The sequence below is a fragment of the Centrocercus urophasianus genome, unplaced genomic scaffold (genome assembly GCF_019232065.1).
Source record: "Centrocercus urophasianus isolate 14NV4802_14NV808 unplaced genomic scaffold, USGS_Curo_1.0 seq_31, whole genome shotgun sequence".
Taxonomy (NCBI): domain Eukaryota; kingdom Metazoa; phylum Chordata; class Aves; order Galliformes; family Phasianidae; genus Centrocercus; species Centrocercus urophasianus.
Window position 1 is genome coordinate 6607409 of NW_024884878.1, and position 22022 is coordinate 6629430.

A 22022-nucleotide genomic window follows, 5' to 3' on the forward strand; every position below is an offset into this window, starting at 1 on the left:
CAGCATTGCTCAGTTTATAGCACATAACTGCTGTGTACACTAGTGCTGGTTCCTACCAGCTTGCAGGCTGGGGCATGCAAACACAGACGTAGGCAGAATTTTGCTGTATACATGTGTGTGCTATCTTGCTTTCAACAGATGTATTTAAAAACAAAAAAAAAAAAAACAAAAAAAACCAAAAAAACAAAACAAAACAAAACCATCACTAACAACAATAATGAGAAAAAAAAAAAAAGCCAGAAAAAAGCAACACACACACAAAACCTTCAAACCAGTTTTGTCAGTATTTGATGGGGAGAAGACCTGAAACCTTTTTATTCATGAGTGCCCTTCTCTGCTCTCAGATGCCAAACAAGGGCAGCAGCTGTTACCACTGAGGGTAATACCTTGCAAGAATGGACAGAGTACCATGGTTTCTAACCAGAACAGGGTTGGTCTGTATGTAATGTCTTGCTATGAGGACAAAATGGAGTATTTAGATTCACACCCACTGTCAACCCATCAAAACCTCATAGATTGCATAGACAGCAGCATCACATCAGCATGCTGCCCAAATTCCAGTTCAGTCAATTACGTCCTTCATTCTTGAGTTTCTTGTCTTGTTCTCAAAGTGTGTTACATGGTTTCTCTCCTCAGCCTGGTATAGCATTGTAATACGCTGTTACTGGACTCAGATGTATCTGCATGTCAGCCAGGGTAAAATGATTGATACATAACTGTCACCTCCTACGTCTGTCAAGTCTTTAGTTTTATAGATCCACCTCCTCTGGCAGAGAAGTGCTGGCATTTAATCTTTGAGCTGCAGAGAAGTAGGTAATGTGGCAAGTGAATTTATTGCAGATTCATGGCTCTGCACAGCATGTTCTTGCAGCTAAACAGTGAAGGTCTGATTAAAAAATGTAGCATGTTTATTGTTCATGTACATAATACTGTTAGATAGTCAGATTTACTTAGCAAACGGATGTGGAAGTGGTGTGTGATATATAAAATTGGAGCAGTATTGAACTAGAAGAAGAGTTATCTATCCTATATGAAAATGTTTCTGTCTAAGCAGAAAGACATGATTAGTACAATTCTTACATAAAAGAAGGCAGGAAATAATTATACAAAGGAACCTGGAGCTTCTACTAGTTTATGGACTTGGTTGATGTTTTGACAACAAAGATACAGTTACTTTCTTTATTTACTGAGTGGCAACTGAATGTTGCGGAGACTTTGCAAAGGTGTTTTCGTGTCTTAGCAGAGAAGTAGCATCAAATGTTAGATGCTGATTTCTGTTGGGCTCAGGTCTCTATCTGAGCATTGTAGGATATACTGAATTATTTTTGTTAAACTCAAACCCTAGCATGTGGACATTCATCTGTGAATTTTCTGATCATTTTTGTTCTACTTTATTAGCAGAAGCTTCAAAAATGAATGTAGGTATGTAGGTTCTACTTAGTCCTTTCTCTGTTGTGGAAGAAAATGAGGGTATTTATATGTGAGAAGAGAGACATTTCTGAAACTGTGGAGAGCAGGGAATTCATGCTATTTCTACTTCCAGATAGCCTCCTTTGTCTTTCTCTTTTGCTAACACTTCATCTGCTTCTGTCCAAGAACCAGCAAGAGGAAGGTGGGTCACATCAGTTGGGATGTATTGTGAGTAAGAAACACAGGTTGCAATATATACTGCCTTGAAAAAATTGTTGTCATTTGGATGTCTGAAAGCAGAAGTGGGGAAAAAAAAACATTTGTTCAAGGGTGTCGAATAAGCCTGTGACTTGAAGGAGGATAGAACTTTCTAAACTTTGTATGTATAAAGCCAATTTTTTTTTTAATCTTCAGCAGTGCAGGACTCTATTTGTAGGCAGAGTGCTGAGGTATTCCTGAAGAATGCTTACCATCCGTGTGAGAGTGGAGGCTCACCTCTGACTGAAGGTGAAGATGTGTGTTGGGGTAACAAGCCAATGCACCAAGACATCTGTAGTCCAACACGAGTGTAACACTATCTATTCAGGAGGAGCAAAGCGTTCTGTGAGGACATATTAAGAAGATGTGAAATCCACATACACAGAATGTGCAGAAGCTAGAATCTTGAATAGGGGTAGAAAACCAAAAGATCCTATAAATGAAGTGGCCGAGTGTGTTGTTCTGGTCTGCGGGTACCGGAGCAATGCCAACATCCATACCACTTGCTGTAGGCAGTGGGCTACAGGGTGCTGTTTTTGAAGAGTTTGGAAAGGACGAAGGTTGTCTGCAAACACCAGTTCTGTCACTGTCAGCGTGCTGCACTCTATCACTGCACTGTGATTATCAAACCACTGTGAAGGTTAGGAGTGTGTGCCGTGATGGGTGCTGGATGGATAATGCCTCAGTGACTCTGATGTCCTCACTCTGCATTCCTCCACATTTTTCCATTTTCTGTAACGGATACCTCAGATCCCAGAGCAGTGCATAAGTCACCCTGGCAGCATGTTCAAAGAGCTGGTTTGGTCCTTCAGTCTGATCACCAACAAGTGCTAGTGGGGCTGGCACAAACCACCACAAAATTGGACAGTACTGTTGGTTCCATGTGTTTGTATAATGTTGTTTTTTCTCTTCCGTCCCATACCTGAGCATGATCATTGTAAAATATGGTACATCTGGGAGTTATGTGATATTTGTGGAGGGCTTTTAAATTGAATGTCTTGAAGTGTTTCTCTGCAATCACAATCTTGCTCTCTCTGTAATTGTATGGGTTTAAATTCAGTAGGAGCTCAGATCCTTGTGATCATAAAATTCACAGGCGTGGAGCTGTTAGGTGAGCATTAAAATGTTGCATGATTCAGGAGGGAAAAGGATCCCCCCATACCTCATGGGTTGCCAGTAGTAACTAAATTTGGTTTAAATTCTGAAGTCACTGTTAACCTGGCAAGTAAAAAAAGGTGCCAGCCAGCGCATTCCAGAGAATTCTATCACTTGCACTTGCAGATAAGTGCAAATAAGAAATAAACAATGCCTTTTTGAGAGGTATATAAAGTGTCAGCCATATATACAGAATGGCCAAATTAATCCCAGCTGTAATCCTTCCTGTGAAACTGTGCCAAGAATGAGTGTAACACAAGGCAAATAATCACATCAAGGAAACTTTACTTAAGCTCTTCCAAGAAAACTCAAATAATTGCTGATAGATCTCTGTACTTTAATGTATACAAAGATTGATGACTTTTGGTTAAAGCGAATGCTGAAGACTTTGTCCAGGGATGTATACTGCTTAATGTGGTCAAAGGAGCAATTAAATGGTTTCTTGCTCTTTGTGTTGGAGTAAAGACTTCAGAGTCCACTGGTGGCTCTTTAGGTCACATAATTGATTCCTGTTACTTCTCCACTAGCTTAGTAAAAGATGAGTGCTAAGACAAACAATTACAAAAATGTTGTGCGCTTTTTTTTTTTCATTTTTTTTTTAAGTTGTAAGGCCCTTGTGTATTTAGAAGAATAAAATTAGATAATTATGTTTTAACTCATCAGAAACTAGGAACTGGTGATTTAATTAACCACCTTCTGTACTGGCACTGCTTTTTGATCTTGCAGCATGGATTTGCCAGTTCTCTCCCACAGGGACCAGGGCAGGCTTGAGAATTGGGCCCATGGGAAGCTAATGAGATTCTACAAGATTAAGTACAAGGTGCTGCATTTGGATCAGGGCAATCCTGGGTATGTGTACAGACTGGAAGAAGAAGTCCAGACTGGAAGCAGCCTTGCAGAGGACTTGGCAGTTCTGGTGAACAAAAAGCTGGACATGAGCCAGCAGTGTGCACTTGCAATCTAGAAGGCCAGCAGTATCCTGAACTGCATCAATAGGGTGGCAGCAGGGAGAGGGAGGTGATTGTCTCCTTCTGCTCTGCCCAGTGAGAGGGCAAGCCCCATCTGCAGTACTGTGTCCAGGGGGCTCCCAGCACAAGGAAGATGTGGAGCTGTTGGTTCAGATACAGAGGCAAGCCACTAAGCACCTATCCTGTGAATAAAGGCTGAAAAGCATGGCTCATTCAGTCTGGAGAGGAGAAGTCTGCAGGGACACCTTGTTGCAATCTTGCAGTACTTAAAGGAAGCTTATAAACGAGGAGGGATACCAACTTTTTACAAGTTTTGATAATGACAGGACAAGGAGGAATGGCTTTTACCTAAACAAGAGAACATTTGTATAAGATGTTAGGAAGTAATTCCTTATTCAAAGGGTAGTAAGTCACTGGGAGATGTTGGCCAGAGTAGGTGTGGATGCCCCATCCCTGAAGGTATTCTAGGCCAGTTTGGATGGCATTTGGGGCAGCCTGATCTGGTCGGGATCAACTAGCCCATGGCAGGCAACTTGGGCTTCAAGGTCCCTTCCAACCTAAGCTATTCTATGATTCTGTGATTGTCTTTAGTCTTTTATATTGTAAAGGACTTCTGTTTAAAAGCAGAATAGTGTCATAAAAAGGACACACACAGCATCAGCAATATAGTTGTATTTTTGCTTTCTAAAGCAGTATGACAGTCCACAGTATGACAACTGAATTTAAAAAATACAAAGTTTGGTACTAATAATTCTAATATAAGAGTATGCCTTGTGAGACTGTTCCTACAAAAAATTTTTATCGTGTTATTAACTCTTGAAAGAGAAACCAGAAATGAATACTCAGTGAATACTATAACATCTCCAGATATTCATGGAAGTGTGTTTATCAGCATTTTGAACTCCACATGTGCTTTCTTTGGTAGAAATTTCTTCCAGATGCAAAAGGTTCATGCTGATCTCTTTGTAACCTTGAAGACCAGCAGTGGACTTCTCATGTAGGTGGGGGTCTCCTTGCTGTCCTAAAGACTAAATATTTATGAAACAATGCAACTTTGCACACAAAAGAGAGGGCTGATGCTTTTCTTAATGTAGTCTAATATAGGGGGAGATTGAGGATGGACTTGATAGTATACCTGCATTACGTAGATTTGGAAATCCATTCTAACAGGTGAGAAATTGTAGTTTCCACGCAGTCTGTGACAATTCCTTACCTGTAGTTAAAAGGGATTTGAATCCTCCAGAAAGCTCCATTGCAGCCAGGCCCTGGCAGTATTAAAGGATTAAAGCTGTAAAACATGCAGAGTTCATCTGCATGTGGTTGAAAGTATTCTCTGGGCTCTGAACAGAAGAATTGCATCACAGAGATTTATTGAAACTTAATATAAATATACTTTTCCAGTTTTATATGTTACAACACAAACAGTATTAAGATGATGCGTCATATTGGAAGAGTAAATAGCAACTTCAGTAAAAGGTTGTGTTCTAGAGCATCACTTCTCATTTCAGGTTTGGAAACTTCCTGTCACTCCAACATAAAATGCAGAAAAGCAGAAGATAGGAAGCAGAAGGGAGAAGTAGAAAACAGCTCTTTTTACAAGACCAGCAGGATTAAATGCTTTTGCTTCTTAAAGAGACTTCTGCTCTGTACAAAGTTACGTGTTTAGTATACTGATATATAATAATGGAAGAAAGTAATTCCAATATTCCAGCAGATCTGTAAAGATATAGAAAAAAAAAACAAAGGAAAATCAACATCTCCATTTTTCAGTGCTCAAACACTTCCATTCCTTTATTCTTTCTGAAAAGAAAGAGGTGTCTTTGAGGGGTGTTGTGCCAACACAGCGTGCAACCTCAGGAAATGTTTCTGCAGACACAGATGTGTTTTCAGAGAACACTACGAAAGGAACAGCTGGATTTGCTTGCAATTCTCAGTGAAATCATGCGGAAGGAATAAATGGAAGGTTTGAAATTTGCAGCTAAGGACAGCAATTAATTAAATGCTGGAGCTTGTTGATTAATCTAACTAATGAAACATGGAAGATGTTATCAAAGGCTTTAGGTGCCTCTCCCAAAGTTCTAGAGCACCTTAAAAACATGTTTTTTTCTCTCTCTCTACCTGGATGATTTCTATTTCAGAGGCCTTTAATGCATCTCTTATCTTTTGAAGTGTGTTACCTGTGTTAGATACTTTCATACTCTGTTTTTACTGATCTTTTTCCATCAAAGTATAATTAAACTGCTACCATATACATACAGTACGTAGTGAATTACCAACTTAGGTCTTTCAACTGAAATGCAGTTCAGAAGCATGATGTGCCAAAAAGCACTACTGTGAGGATGGTAATTGTTATACCATGAGATGCCAATTTCTCTTCAGACCTGTGGAGCTGGCAAGGGTTCAATTCTTTATGTGACAGCCTGTAAGGATACTGTAAACTTTTGAAGAAGGCATTGAGTGGAAGGATGCACAGGGTCTGAGAAAAGAGCCTGGCCTTAATTTATAGAATGGCTTTCTCCTGTGGCTCAACAGGAAAGAACAAAGCAGCCCCTGTCAGTGGATGGCTCAGGGCCTTCACAGTTGGCCTGGTGTCTCTGGGCAGGGCACAGGGTATCTGCACTGCTGCCTCATGCTCTATGTTATATGCTTAATTACGCTTTCACCATTAAGTGCTACGTGGCTACAAAATGGCTACGTCTTACTTTTAACACACGATTCTTGTTCCCATTAACTTCAGTAATTGTCAGTGCACACATATGCGTGCAGCCAAGTACTGTGTGTGTTCCTGTTCTTCATGCTAGGACATATTTAGAGTGGTGGTGACCCTGTGGTCTGCTGTTGTTTTGCATTAGCTAGATCTTCATTATGAAAGCATGCAACCATTGATTAATGTTAATCATTTGCTTGATAAATTATCATTGGGGAAGAAAAAAGAAAAAGTTGACCATCTGTTTTTATTGGAAAAAGGAAGAAATTGATTCAGAGATAGTCTGACCCAGGTCATGTCGCCCCAGTGCAAAGTCTGAACATTCTTCATTGTGAATTATTTCAAGCAGGACATAACGATACCTAAAGGTACTGCCTCTGAAAGATTAGGATACTAATCTGGTCTCTGAATAGCTTGTTCCACTTTCACCCCCTTTCCAAATGGATGTTTGCCTTATCTCTGTTTTAATCCATCTGACTGGTCAAATCTGCCTGAATGAGTGAGCAACAGAAGTATAAAGTAACTTCTTCCTGCTCTTGATTTGGTGCAGTCTTCCTCTGACTGCAGTGAACTCTGTCCTTCAGTCATGTGGAAGTCCTACGGTGTAAGTATTTTCTTCTGTCACTGACTCTTCAGAAATGGAGTGTTACCACTTATTTGGAACTGACAGTACCTCCAAGAAATCAAATGAACAGGCAGGAAAGTCAGTCTAGGTTTAACTGCTCTGCACTGTTGCCTGTATGCTCGTATGTGGTTTGCTTTTTGCTCATAGATTTCCATTTCTTTTCTCTCTCTGTAGAGGGAGGCATCTTTTTGCCTGTGTTTTACCCCTCCTGATTTCAGACAGCCCTTAAAAACTTGTTGACAAATACCTTTGTCCCATTTACCATTTTCTTGCATAGTTGTTAAATATATTAGACTGCTTTTTGTGCTAGTTCATGATAAAATATCCGTATATACAATGTATATACTACACATCCATAATTACATTCATAAAGTTATACTCCAGGTTATACTCTTGCTTGAATTAGTGTGTGTCATTTTTGTATGAAATCATTGAGTAGCATTTTTGTTCCTATGGTGCACGGAAGAACAAATTATTTCTACAGAAATAACAATACAATCCAGGCAGGAAAAGTTTGACATTGTAATTACAGAAGAGAACTAATAACAATATTCTGAGCAGCAAAGAGGTATGTATGTGTGCTTACTCTCTGTGTGTGAGCACATGTCTAGAAATAGTTTGAAAGCCTTCAATTTATTTAAGCGATCTTTCTTCAAATACAGCTGCAAAATGTGACTACGTGTCTATGCAATTAAAGTCTGACGAAGTAATCTTAAATATGTATTTGCAGACAGACACACAGATAAGCCATGCAGGAGCAGCAGACTGACGACACCTGCGTGTTCTATTTCTCTGTCTCTGCTCTGTGCAGAATGCCCAGCTGTTCCCACTGAGACTGCTGGTCTGCAGGGCAGAGTGTGCCTGCTTTGGTCATCCAGGCTGTGAGAGCAGCTGCTTGTCTGCCTCTGATGCCTGAGGCCTGTGGTGTTTCTCTCAGTTGTGATGCATTCACCTCTCTGCCCTTGCCCAGCTGCTCAGTCTCCTACAGGCTTGTAGGAACTTCAGGTCTTTGAACTTCCACCCCTTCCAGTTGTGACTAGCATTGTGTTTGCAGAGGTTAAAGTAAAGCTCAATTTTGTTGATTTTTGTGGAGTGTGAGGAAGAAAGGACTGTCCACACAGGGACAAGGCAGCAAAGCAGGCTATGAACTTATCCTTAGGAATTGTTTTGCTTCAAGTGTCGCATGTGATTCTTTCTAGAGAACTGTATACAGAGTTAGTCATTTAATTCTACTCTCTGACCCTCTGGAGGCAAATACATGCATTAATACACGCATACAGCCTCTGAAGTGAGGCTGTAAATTGTGATCTCTTTGTAGCATTCATGCCCTTTGCAGCTTGCTTTACTCCTACTGCAGGATGTAATGTGGGAAGGTGAAGGCAGATTGTATGATTGGGCAACATCACCAGTCAGAATATCAGAAACAAAGCTGCACGCTCTCTAATGAGGCAATCTCAGTACTTAACTAAACATAAAATAATGTCGGGAGTAAAGGTTGAATACAGTTTTTTGGAGTACGTGTGCTGTGTTCCGTGCTACCAAAAGTCTGTGATGCTGGCTCCCTGCATATGTTCCCTGCTACACCTGCAGCAGACAGTTCAACCAGAACAGGAAAGGATACCTTTTGATTCACTACCATTGGCATTTTAATAAAATAGAGGGGGAAATGTCTGCAGTGTCTAATAAGCAATACATCAAATAAGCACTGTCAGCCTGTGCAGAGGTTCTGCAGCATGATTTATTACATTAATTACAGTCATGTGGGCCTCATGCTCTTAAGTCTGAAACTGCTGTCACATTCTAAATTTGATTTAAGCATACATTTTGGCCAAGACTAAAATACAGTCTATTATGATTAATGTAATAAAATATTTATTACATACTCCCTTTCTTTGTTTCACTGCTCGTTGTCCCAGTTATCCTGCCTCATTCCAAAACCATGATGTATTGTCAGATTTCAGATGATGAGGATCCTCATCTGTTTTTCATCTCTCCCCTCACTGTTGTTCTTTTTTTTACATCTCTTTGTTCTGATTCTCCTTTCTCTCCCCTTCATCTTCATTTCCCACCCATGATTCCCAACTCTGCATCTCACTGCTGTCTGGAGTGAATCAAAAGCAGCCGAACTTCATAGGTCTAGCTCTTCCCTTTGAGATCTCTTGCAGTGATTTTGCAATTATACTTATTAAAGTTAGATCTGAAACACAGTGACATTAGAACTGTTGTAGGCTGCAGCTGAGAACTTGCTAGGCCTGTGGTGAGGTTGCGCTGTGTGCAAAGAGAAGACCGGTCTGTAAAGGGAAACATGTTCGTGTCCTGTTTCCCATACTTCTTTCACAGAGCTTGTGACTGTAGAAAGGATCCAGGGTGTGAGACTGTGTTGTTTGGCAGGTTTGGTCTGTAGGAATACACATGCTGAGAGGAAGTCTTCAGCAGCAGTGACTCTGCTCAGTGTAAGCACATTACCCTTTTAGTTGCACAAGCAGGCAGTAGCCTTTATGTTCCTTTCTCATGCTGCTTTTCATGCGGACACAAGTCTTAGACAAAAGCTATGTCCCCAAAGGTCTCCTGATATAACTAGCAGTTTTATGCTATTGTACATGATCTATAATGAATAGAAACAACTCAACATAGAGAATGTTGTTGCACAGAATTCCATGGACCCAAATTTTCCAAACCACCATGTAAACTGGCACCCATTGGTTTTGTACAAGCTAGCCCACTCTTTTGATTACTGGCTGGGTAATTAGTATTTACAAGATTCATTTATAGACTTAACTCCAGCCTTCTCTGTATGAGCAAATAAGGGTGGAAACCTTATGGAAAATGTGGATCTCTCTGTCTCTGTTTAAAAATGGAATTTTCAACATGAGAATTTGTATTTTTCCCCTAATGCTTTTCTGGTTTTCAAATAATAAATGTCATCCAACAAAGGAGGTTCCTTTCACATCCTTTCAATTTTTTTTTTCCCTCATTTTGAGTTTTTCTTCTTGTGTTTTCTTCTATAGCGGCTTTTTAATCTAGTCATCTTACATGCATGAATGTTGTTCAGTCTTGCTCCTCTACTGCCATCTAAACACCTAATGACTGGCTGATCTCTACTTGTCTGTATAGGCACATGCTTACACACAGGGACTACAATGCAGGGAGCACTCACTATATGCTTTGCTGGACTGGGGATGCTTTCTGTACTAACAGACAAGTCTACTTGGAAAATGAATGCTTCACTTCTGCAGTGCCACATCCAACTTCCAGTTCTCTGTTTAAGTTAGACAATTGCTGACATACCCCTTTAGTTCCTTCTGCCACAGGTTGTATAGTAACATAAAATGCTTTGAGAGAGCATTTTAAATTTTAAAAATGCAACTTTACACTGTGTTGCTGACAAGTCCTGGGTAAAAAGGAAGAATATTTTCTAGTGTTAAGTGTCCAAGCTGAAGAAAGCCTGTGCCAAAAAAGTGGCTCTTGGCCTTAGCACTGCATTGAAATCAGTAGTTGAAGAGTTCTCAGTGAAGTTTGCTGTTATGGTAGAAAATTAGCCTAGAAAATTAGCAAAGGTACACTTGCAAACATAAATCTGACGTTTGCTTCACATTGTGTCACATTTTGCACTTAGCAAATATAGCAACACTTCAGTTTAACCAATCTGCCTGATGTTTTTTTTATCCTGAGCACTGAAAGTCAAACATTTATGTGTTAGAAGTGAACATAGCTTTAGAAAGTTAAACCTAGTTGTTCTGGAAGCAAAGGGGTTTCACATCTTTTGAAAACTTATCTAGTAGTACTAGATTTGCTGTATAGAAAATCATAGAATCATGAGCGGACCTTAAGGATTGCCTAGGATACCATCCATAAGATCATGCTGCCCACGGCCCCATCCAACCTGGCCTTGAGCACCTTCAGGGATGGGACACTCACAGCTGCTCTGGGCAGCTGTTCCAGGGTCTCACTGCCTTCTGTGTGAAGAATTTCTTCCTAATAACTGATTAAAATCTATCCTCTTTTAGTCTGAAGTCATTACCCTTTATCACTACACACCCTGACAAAGAGTCTCTTCTCATCCTTCTCTTGTAGTACTAGAATGCTGCTGTAAGGTCTTCCTGGATCCTTCTCCAGGCTGAAGAAGCCCAGCTCTCTCTACCTGTCTTCATAAGAGAGGTACTCCAGCTCTCTGGTTATCTTCATGACCCTACTCTGGACACACTCCAACAGCTCTGCAAAATTCTTGAGGTCCCCACACTTGGATGCAGTACTGCAGATGGGGCCTCATGAGAGCAGAGTAAAGGGGTTGAGAACTGGCTGACTGGCAGAGCGCAGAGGGTCATCGTTGGCGGTGCAGAGTCTGGTTGGAGGCCTGTAACCAGCGGTGTTCCTCAGGGGTCTGTGCTGGGTCCAGTCTTGTTCAGCATCTTCATCAATGACCTTGATGAGGGGATGGTGGCCACCCTCAGCAAGTTTGCTGATGATACGAAGTTGGGAGGATTGGCTGACACGCCTGAAGGCTGTGCTGCCATTGAGCAAGACCTGGACAGGCTGGAGAGCTGGGCAGAAAAAAAACGGATGAGGTTTAACAAAAGCAAGTGTAGAGTCTTGCAGCTGGGGAGGAATAATTGCATGCACCAGTACAGGTTGGGGGATGAGCTGCTGGAGGGGAGCTCTGCGGAGAGGGACCTGGGTGTCCTGGTGGACGACAGGTTGGCCATGAGCCAGCAGTGTGCCCTTGTGGCCAAGAGGACCAATGGCATCCTGGGGTGCATTAAAAAGAGCGTGGCCAACAGGTCGAGGGAGGTGATCCTCCCCCTCTGCTCTGCCCTGGTGAGGCCTCATCTGGAGCACTGCATCCAGTTCTGGGCTCCCCAGTACAAAAAAGACAGGGATCTCTTGGAAAGAGTCCAGCAGAGGGCCACGAAGATGGTGAGGGGCCTGGAGCATCTCCCCTATGAAGAAAGGCTGAGTGAACTGGGTCTGTTCAGCCTTGAGAAAAGGAGACTGAGAGGGGACCTGATCCAGATCTATAAAAATCTGAGGTGTGGGGGGCAGAATGGCGAGGACAGACTCTTTTCAGTGGTGAGTGGAGACAGGACGAGGGGAAACGGCCGGAAACTGCAGCATAGGAAGTTCTGCACCAATGTGCGCAAGAACTTCTGTACAGTGAGGTGATGGAGCACTGGAACAGGCTGCCCAGGGAGGTGGTGGAGTCTCCTTCTCTGCAGATGTTCAAGACCTGCCTGGATGCCGAGCTGTGCGACCTGCTGTAGGGAACCTGCTTTGGCAGGGGGTTGGACTTGATGATCTCTGGAGGTCCCTTCCAACCCCTACAGTTCTGTGATTCTGTGAAAGGGGGGCAATCCCCTCTTGAGCCTCACCTCCCTCAGCCTGTCCTCCACATCTGTAAAGAGCTGAATCCTGAATCTCAGTCAAACATCCTAGGGACCAAAGAATTTGTTCTTAAAAATCACCTGAAAAATGGAAATAAGAGAATGATGAGACAGAACAGGTGAATCTTTATCTGTTTCTGGACTTGGTTATAACTCAGATTACTAACTTGGAACAGGGCTCCTAATGTGGCAGACTCCATTCCAGCTCTGAGCCCCTAGTACCTTTCACCCAGACATCCCCTAAGTATGAAGTATGTGGTTGCTTTGCTGCTCTTGCAGAAGATATCTGCTTCCACTGTTCTCCTCTCTGTAGCTCAGGGAGCAGACATAGTTTCCTGCTCTGAAAATGCTGTGCAGTATTTGGTAAACCTCGCAGAGCTGGACTTGCTAAGTGAAGGTTGGAAAATCAAGTGGATTTGGGTAAACGTAAACTAGATAGCCTCACTGTTGGGATACAGAGGAAACACATCCCATGTTGCTTTGCAGCAATCTACAGCAGTGCAAGGAGAACAGCTTCAAAAATAAAGTTGGAGACTGTACAGTCCCACATGACAATTCCACACAACACTGTGAGTGTTCAGCAGCTGAAGTGAGATGTGACGTAAAAGAAGAATACAACACTTTTATTTTTCACAGAATCACAGAATCGTAGGGGTTGAAGGGACCTCCAGAGATCATCGAGTCCAACCCCCTGCCAAAGCAGGCTCCCAGCAGGTCGCACAAGTAGTTGTCCAGGCAGGTCTTGAACATCTCCAGAGGAGACTCCACCACCTTCCTGGCAGCCTGTTCCAGTGCTCCGTCACCCTCACCTAAAGAAGTTCTTGTGCACCTTTGTGCAGAACTTCCTATTCCATTAGTTTTGACAAAATCAAAGCCAAATAGGTGAAATGAAGACCACACTGAGGACAAATTTTAAAATTTCAGGTATGGTAAATGTACTTTTAGTGCATTTGTGGGCTATTTCAAGATCAGAAGATGCTTCATTACAGTCAGATAGAGCAGGAGAGGCTTCATACAAGTTGAAAGTCCCTGGAGCACTCCTGATTTGCAGTGTTCATTTATCATTGCTAGTATCTGCTGCGTAAAAGATAGATCCTGTCAGTCGTAGGAGGACATAAATTCTTAATCCCTTGTCATGGCTCCAGGTTTTCTGGTATCTGAGGATGATGTAGTAGTCTCATCAATATTGATGGGAATTTTATTGTTGAGTTTGCACATTTCATCTTTTTTGGCTGTTGTGGCAAGAAATTAGTGAAAACAGGTGCAATCTAAAAAAAAAACAGCACTAGCATCTGAGTGAGCAGATCGTTCTACATCTTGCAGAAAATGTACAGGCGGCTAACGTTTGTTTGTGAGACTTCTACGTCATGGCTGTGCTGATTCATAAATATTCTTACTCTCATTTGCTTGGAATCTGTGTTCTGTTTTCTTGTATGGTTCTTAATTTTAGGATCATAAGATATTTCACTGATAATTGTGCTGTAAGAGGTTTACAGAATACAAGCATAATTTATTTGGCCCAGAAAATATAATGTCTCTTGTAAGTGGATTTCAATTAAGAAATTTCTACCTTACTAGAGATTTTACATACTAATGAAAGTATTTGCTGAAAATGTTAAACTATATGGGGTTCAACTTAATGTAGTGGAAACAGGGAACTGTAATTGTTAAATAGAATTTTGGTAGCAAAGTCAGATTGGTAGGGGAGAAAAAGTGCAGGAGCACTTTCTTCTGCTTTTGTAATCTGCAGCTAACAAGTTAATTCTTTGATCCTGCAGAGCTCAGAAACTGTTAGATGTCAAGCCTGATGAAAGTCTCCAGGCAGTCACAGGATTTCCTCTCCTCTTTTGACTGACTCACCAAGCCTAAGCTTAAATAGGTATGATATATTATGGGACCAAAAGTGCACTTTATTTGGCCTCAGGACTTTCTAAGAAGCAAGTTATTGTTGGATATGAAATAATTACATTAAAACATATGTATTTTTGACCTAAGCCTTTAACTACTGCATGTGTGTAGGAGTTGCCTTGACAAATTTAGTCTGGAACAGATACTAAAAATGCCAGAAATATCGTTCTCCAAGTGCATACATCTCCCTGTCTTTCAGACTCAGCAGGATTCTGGGAGTACTCACAGACACCTGTAATGGGGAGGCCTCCTACTTTTTCTGTCCTCAGTGATGATACAGGAGAAAGATGTTCAGTTTTTTAGTCTTGTGATAGAATGAAAGACAGCAGGTCATTGTCTAAATGTTATTTGCAGTACGAAGGCAGATGCATCATCACTGGCCTTGGCTTGTGCTGGCTGTTATTAAATGAGTGCACATTGTGGTAGGACATTTGGCCACTATGAGCAGGTAAGCTGTAGCGCTGCTTGCAGGAGTATGCACTTGTTGGCAAGTTCCTGAGCCTTCCTCTCCATGACTTGGTGTGACTCAGTACACAACAGGGCTACTGCTGTCCACTGTGGTTATTGACACCGTTTGCCTGCTGATACACTCTTGAAAAAGAGAAGAAAAGACAGATAGGAGCAGGCTCTGGTTTACATGAATCATTTCAGTTGGCTGTTTATAGCCTTGTACTGTGGATTAGGTACCACTACACTTCCGTAATTGCAGAGTGGGGACAGAAGCAAGCCTTCAAAGTGCTTGGGGTGAGAACACAGCTCCAGGGTAGAGATAGATTGCATCTTGTGTGTGCTATGCTTTTTCACTTGAATGAAAGCATTGTTGTGGGAGTGGGTCTTCCCCAGAAAGATATTTCTAGTCAGAGGACAAATCAGGCAGAGGAGATGTTGGCTGTGTGATTGCCATCCAAAAAAACTTTTTTACTGGAGATCTTGTTGACATCCTTATGCAGAATTTGAGGCTGTGTGCAGAAAGAGCTCAGGTTTACAACTCCCACTGATGTTACAAATCCTCTCTGAATATTAACAGGCATCATTCTGATGTGAACGACAAAAGCAAGTGTTTTACCCCCACTGTACATAATTACAAAGGAGGTTATGTTCTGGTAAGTCTGAATTTGTCTAAGTGTGTGAGCTGAAATAAAAACAACCCTGTGTTTGATAACTCAGCTGATAATGTTAATTAAGTCTTGGCTGTACTAAGATCAGATTATGAAAGATCAGACTGCAGCTGTTGCTGTGTGGGAAGGATCGTCTCATGGTTGTGGGCTAGCTAGAGACACTCAGCTCCCACTGGATCTGTGTAATCTCTGCCAAGTCACTTCATCTCTTTGTCTGCTTTTAAGTTGAACGTTTAAACTACTCAAGCAGTCATTCTTACTCTCAGCTGGGAGGTTACCCCAATCCAACAATAAGGTGAGATTTACTGCCTTTTTCTGATGTTCTGGTTTTCCTGGAAATGAAGCACTGATGTGGAGTGAGACAGGAATTACAGATGTGTGGATCAGATGTTTTGTGTACTATGCAGCTGTGGGCAGGACCTCATGAGATGCATCTCCAAGTTACCTTGTTTTATAAGTTTCTGCTCCTGGTCGGCATAATGGGGAACAGCACTACCAACTCCTAAAGTTTTGTTATTACAAGGAAAAACTATTTGGTTTAGCTTGGTTTGGTAGTTTGTTCGGTTCATTGGTTCTGTTTTACTAGCCAAAACAGATTAGATCACAATATGAGAATATATGTTTTCCCTAGACCCTAACAACATGCATGTAGCTAAGAATGCAAGAAGAGTGAAAGCATATGTGATATCTTCCCATTGTTCCATCCTCCAGCAATTTACGGCTCAAGCACCTTTCCAGTTTGAAAATACTGTCTTGTGTTGAGGAGCACTTTGTAACAGTGTTCTGTACTTTTACCCAGTTTTTGAACCCGTGCACAATAAAGAGTTTGTGATAATGTGAGCAGTGGACACCTAAGAGCAAGTAGGTGTACTTTGCAGTCATCAGGGGACTACCGTACATTTGCACCTGTGTTTTCAGTAAATTCCCAAAAGGTTAAGTGTTGGCCAGATGAGTTTTTCATCTCTATTCTGCAAGATGCAGCAAGGTGAGACCAAGCAAACATTTGCTTCACTGCTTTACTGAAAATACTCCTCTATCAGAAAGAGTATTCACTTTCAATCTCCATATCTATGGATGAGACCCTGTACCTTAACAGTTCTCCCAGTTTATGTATTTTCAAAAAATTCACTGTGATAACAGCTGAAATGCCTTTTAGTCTTGAATTCTTAATAAATGAATTCTGTTATATTTAGACTTTCTTTACCAACCAATCCATATAGATTTTTAAGGAACAAAATGGCATTGCACCAGCCTAATCTCCCTCTCACATGCTACCACCCTTGGTACATGGCTAGAGCAGAAACAATGCCAAATATCCACAGTGTAGAAGGCATTGGTTCTCTTTCACAAAATTTCCCATAGGAAATCAGGAGTTTGTAGAGTAGAAGGGCTTATTGTAAATATTTTGAAAGAGCCATTAGCAGACTGCACTCAGATGATATTTTTCATGGTCTCCATGTCCAGTCACAGGTTGTGTGGAAGGGAAGCAAGATAAGCCTGATCCTGTGCCATAATTTGATTAGTGATCCAAATGGCACACTGTTCTGGGTTTGACTGGGATGGAGATAACTCTCTCACAGCAGCCCATAATGTGCTGCAGTTTGGATCTGTGGCTACTACAGATCTACAGATTTTGGCTGTTGCTGAGCATTGCACACCATTAAGGCTTTCTCTTTTTCCCACCCTCTATCCCAACCAACTAGGCTGAGTTTGGCAAGAGGTTGGGAGGGGGCTGGCCCCGGCTGACCAAAGGGATATTCTGTGCCATACTACATCATGCTTAACAGTAAACAGTAAAAAAGGGTTGGTTTTTTTTCTGTGGAAAGTAGGCATTGCTTAGAATCTGACTGAACGTTATGAGAGATGATGAGTGATTGCCTTTGCATTGCATGTTGGATTGTTTCTTTTCTCTTTCCTTTACTTAGATTTGCCTCAGCTCTGGTGTTTTCTTCTTTTTGCTCTTCTCTGCCCTGCTGAGTGTGGGGAGAGAGCAAGTGACTGTGTGGTGATTGCTGACCACTGTCAGTCACCACAATAATAGAGAATGAAATAATGCAATTAGTGAAAATCACAGTTTGGTGACAGTAAAAGGGTGTTTGGATTTAAGTCTCCGTGGTGGCTGGATTGTATGGTTTAGGAATAGATTGCCTTTCAGTACAATGACTTCTCTTTGGTTAAATAAGGAAGTAGGAATTTGATGACATGAAGAGTTATGTCTCTTTCCTAAGCTGTTCTAGGCTATAAACATTTTCTTAGTTAAGTGAGGCTCATCAAAATCATCTGCTTTTGCTGTAGATAAAAAGCACATGCAGATCATGGCTGTGGCTCACTTGACATCTGGTAACTTTGGTTGTCTCAGACACACTGGGTCTCACTGTTTCACTGCACTAGTCCCATGCTTTGAGATATCTGTGATATTTGAACTCTCCCATAGAAAGAGAATAATTAACCAGAACTCCAGGCTAGATTCCCAGTCAAAACTGGCCTAGCTCTCCGGATTTGGCTGGTAGATAAGCTGACCTATTTTGTTTAAGATTTCCCTCCTGCCTTGGTGTAGCACATCAGAGCACTGCAGGAATGCAGTTTTTCGTACAACTTCAGGAGATCTTTATTGAGCATGGGTTTTATAATTGCTATCTGCAGATACAGCAAATTCCTTTGCAGTTTAAGGAAAGATGCCAAAATGTAAATGACTGAGTGTCACTGCTGTGTTGTGACAGGGCATTCTGAAAGAAAGAGTGATTGATGACATGTATATAACCAAACCATTGTATGTGCTTTTTATATTGCAACAGTACTTAAAATGTGGGCTGTCAGTCAAAGAACAGCTTACTTACACAGTGCTATAGTAAGTGGTGGTGGGTGCAGTGAACAAGATATTAGGGTAAATGTTTTGCTTCTGCACTTCAAACAGCTTTAGCTCTTTATTTCCCGCTGCAGCTAGCCATTGTAAAAGGATCCATTGCTTGAAGCATGAGACTTCAGTGAGGGCCGCTTGTAGCTCTTTGGTGCTGACACCAAAATTGAAGCCAGTTTTTGAAATAGACTGGTTGCGTTTTCTCCCTGAGCACAGTTAAAGCAAACCTCGGTGGCAACAGTTTACGTGGCTGCAGAAACCCCCAAAGGCCTCAGCTGCAGACCTTCAGTTCTCTGTGCTTTGCCAAGGGCCTGAGGATCCAGCACAGCAGGTTTCACTGAGTGCTGTGGGTGCATTGGGCACCTATCAAGTAAGAACAGAGGACAAGGGTTGCAAGCCACTCTCAGTGCCTCTGTCTGTATGGAGGTGAGGAGGGAAATGCTCTGCAGGCCTGGATGCTGTTGCTTTAGGTGGATGGAAAGGGAAGCCGCCCAGCTACACGCCGAAGTCTGTGCACCACAAGAAACATCTCAGCCAGATTAGCAATGGAGACTGGGCCACCTTCCTCTGCCTGCTGCTTGCCCTCTCAGCAGACTGGTAAGGCAGAGTGGGCAGGAGGAGCAGACACAAGCATTGATGCAGAGCGTGGCTGCCCATGAGTTTGGCCCGTAACGGAGAGGTGGTGGGAATTTTGCCAGGTCCGGTATGACTTTGTGGTGTGTATGTAGGGTGGGAGATAACAGGTAAATCCCCTGTTGCTGTAAGTGTAGTAGAGAAGAGACAACAAAGTGTATGTGATTTTTGTAATGAGATAGAGCAGAAAAGGTCTTTCCCTTTTCCCTCTTTTTGATAACTGAGAAAAAAGGAATGTGTCATTTACAAGTACAGAAAATAGTCAAATCATTGGAATTTTCCTTCTTTACACATACTGCTCATCATTTTCTAAAACCATTAAGGCTTATCTTATCCATAATGACAGTTCTGCCTATGTGCTTATAAATTGTATCCTTGTAAAGACAGTTTCCACATGCCAAGAAAACAGTCTGTAAGTACATGCATCACTTCCATGTAAAAAGCTTTTCATTTTATGCTTATGACCAGCCTGAAAATTGTCATCAAGAATCATCTTTTGAGTCACATCTGGATGCTGTGGTTTGATGTGTCACCACTTGCAAGGACCTTTGAATATAGCCTTATGGATCAATATAAAGTTGTTTCCTGAATTTGATTTTTTTTCTGCAAAATGAGAAAAAAATGTTCACGATTGCACTACATCTGTCCAGGTACAGCTTGATTATGTAAAGAAGCTGTAAAGACATGTTAAGTGCTGACAGTTTTGATATTTTCTAATGTGAAGTATTACATTATTTTTTATTCTTTTATATTTGTAAATTACACATCACTGTGTTGTACCTGCTAACTTCTTTCTTAGGATGTGCTGCATTATTTTGTAGTGTGCATTTCTGTCTATACTTATTGGCTCTTTAGAAACTTGTCTAATTAAAAATAATTATAATATCATAAATTTAAGGCTTTGGTTATTCTTTGTAGAAAAAACGTTAGAACAAGTACAGCTCCTTGTTTCACAAATGAGTCAGTTCACAATGGGCTCATTACTCAGACTGGGCTCAGCATGTGGCACTGGAGTCCACGCCTTGTGTTTGTTCTGGAAAGCAGATTGCCTCTAATTAAACAGCTTTCCACAGATCTCTGTGCACAAAATTGTATCCCAGTGTCATGAGGAGTTCACTTTGTGCCATATTCCAGTCACTAGTTGTAGAACTGAACTGAAGTTGTCTTTTCAGTCATGTGGCAAGTATGTAATGATGTTTTCAAGTGTGCTTTGTGAAATTCACTTTCATTTCTTTTTGTTCATTCTTTTAAAGGAAATTTGCTTTGGGAAAAAACTTTCACACAAGCTAACTGCTCTTTCTGTGTTGTCTTTTTCCTTCTCCCTCTTCCAGACCAGGATGAGAGAGCAGCAGAGCTCAGCAGGGAGCAGAACGAGAAGACCATTCGCAGCACACAGACAGCTCTCCGCAATTTCCGCGAGTTCCTCATCTCCAAGTATCCCTCTGAGACCCGAGAGATCTACGTCATCCCCTGCAAAGAGCTCGATGCGTACCTTGCTTCGTTCTTTGTGGATGCCAGGCAGAAGGATGGGTCTGAATACGAGCCAAACAGCCTGGCCAACTATCAGTGTGGGCTGGAGCGTTATCTGAAGGAGCACAGGTATGGATACAGTATTACCAGGGATAAGGAGTTCAAGAGGTCCCAAGAAGCCCTAAAACAGAAGCAGATAGAACTGAGATGTAAAGGTAAAGGGAACAAGCCACACAAGTCCATGAAGCTCACCTTTGCTGACGAGCTTATCCTGCGCAAAAGAGGCTTGCTAAGCCGGTACAATCCTGAAGGGCTCTTGAACCTTGTCTGGCTGAACAACACTAAGGCATTTGGACACTGCACAGGTTTTCATGGGTCCACCCTCAAATGGGGAGACATCCGGCTGCGGGTGACAGAGACAGGGTTGGAGTACCTGGAGTGGATGGGACCAGACAGTGGAGATATCAATGCCAAGAGCAAGAGAGGTGGGACAGACTCTCGGGTGTATGCCACCCAGCACTCCCCACAGACCTGTCCTGTGCAAGACTACAAGGAGTACGCCCAGAGGCGGCCTCCAGCCATGCGCTATGAGGATGCACCTTTTTACCTGTCAATCAAACCCGTTGTCAACTTGGCTGCCCTTCACTGGTACAATTGCCAAGCTCTGGGGAAAAATAAGCTTGCCAAGATGGTAAAGACAATGTGCGAGAAGGGCAACATCCCTGGCAGGAAGACCAACTTCAGTGTCTACCAGAGCTGTAGCACATTGTCAGAAGCTCAGAGCAACCAGCTTGTGCTGATCTGCAATAACTTGAGCCAGCAGGCTGCCCAGTCCATGGCAAGCCATACCAATACTGGCAACTTCATAGTGTCAGCATCCTATGACTCTTCCTCTGACACAGCTTGAAAAAGGGGTATAGCTTGGACAGATTTTTCTCTTCTGTTTTGTTTTAAGCATTGAATTTGTGCCCAATAATACACATCAACTGTGATTGTACACTACTCTCCCATAGCCCTCTCTCCAGTGTTAATTCACTTTATAAAAAAATATAAATATATAATATATTTTTCTTTTTACAGGTAAGTCAATAGAGATAGTTTAGTAATACTAACATAGTATTTATAGTGTTAATACAAAAATGAATGTTACTTGTGGGTTATAATATAATTGCAGATTTTAAAAGGACAAAAATGGTTCTCAGGCAACACAAGATAGACTGGAAATACCCTTTTTAACATGCACACATCAGTGACTGTAATTCCCCAGGGAGACTTACGTAGCAATTCTATTTTAAAGCATTTTTTTGACTTCTTATGTTAACATGGCCTCCTAGAGTGGAGGAGGCAAATCTACCACTGGCTGCTGCTTCTTACCTGCTGGCTTGTTCTTGATCAGAAATACAAGGAGATAAGAGATACATCAATGTAAGTCTGTGAAACCATTTACAAGAAGTTTTCTCTGTTGTGTTTTTCTTTTGTTTTGTTGTCTTTTTTTTGTTGTTGTTGTTGCTGTTTGTTTGTTTCCTGAGGCTTAT

At 41.7% G+C, this 22022-nt stretch overlaps 1 protein-coding gene across 5 annotated transcripts in view; it reads left to right on the top strand.

The window, feature by feature from the left end:
• KIAA1958 (KIAA1958 ortholog) overlaps window positions 1–22022 on the top strand; it is a 62358-nt gene that overhangs the window by 28847 nt on the left and 11489 nt on the right. For 4 of the 5 annotated variants that reach the window (XR_006170641.1, XR_006170640.1, XR_006170639.1 and 1 more), the window contains one exon: window positions 20349–21912. Coding sequence is in view for 1 of the 5 variants with exons in the window: in XM_042829416.1 (XP_042685350.1) it covers window positions 20349–21394 (1046 nt within the window). In the remaining 4 variants the exon portion in view is untranslated. Of the gene's footprint in view, window positions 1–20348; window positions 22014–22022 lie in introns of those variants that run through there. The other variant, XM_042829416.1, reaches the window with a different exon arrangement.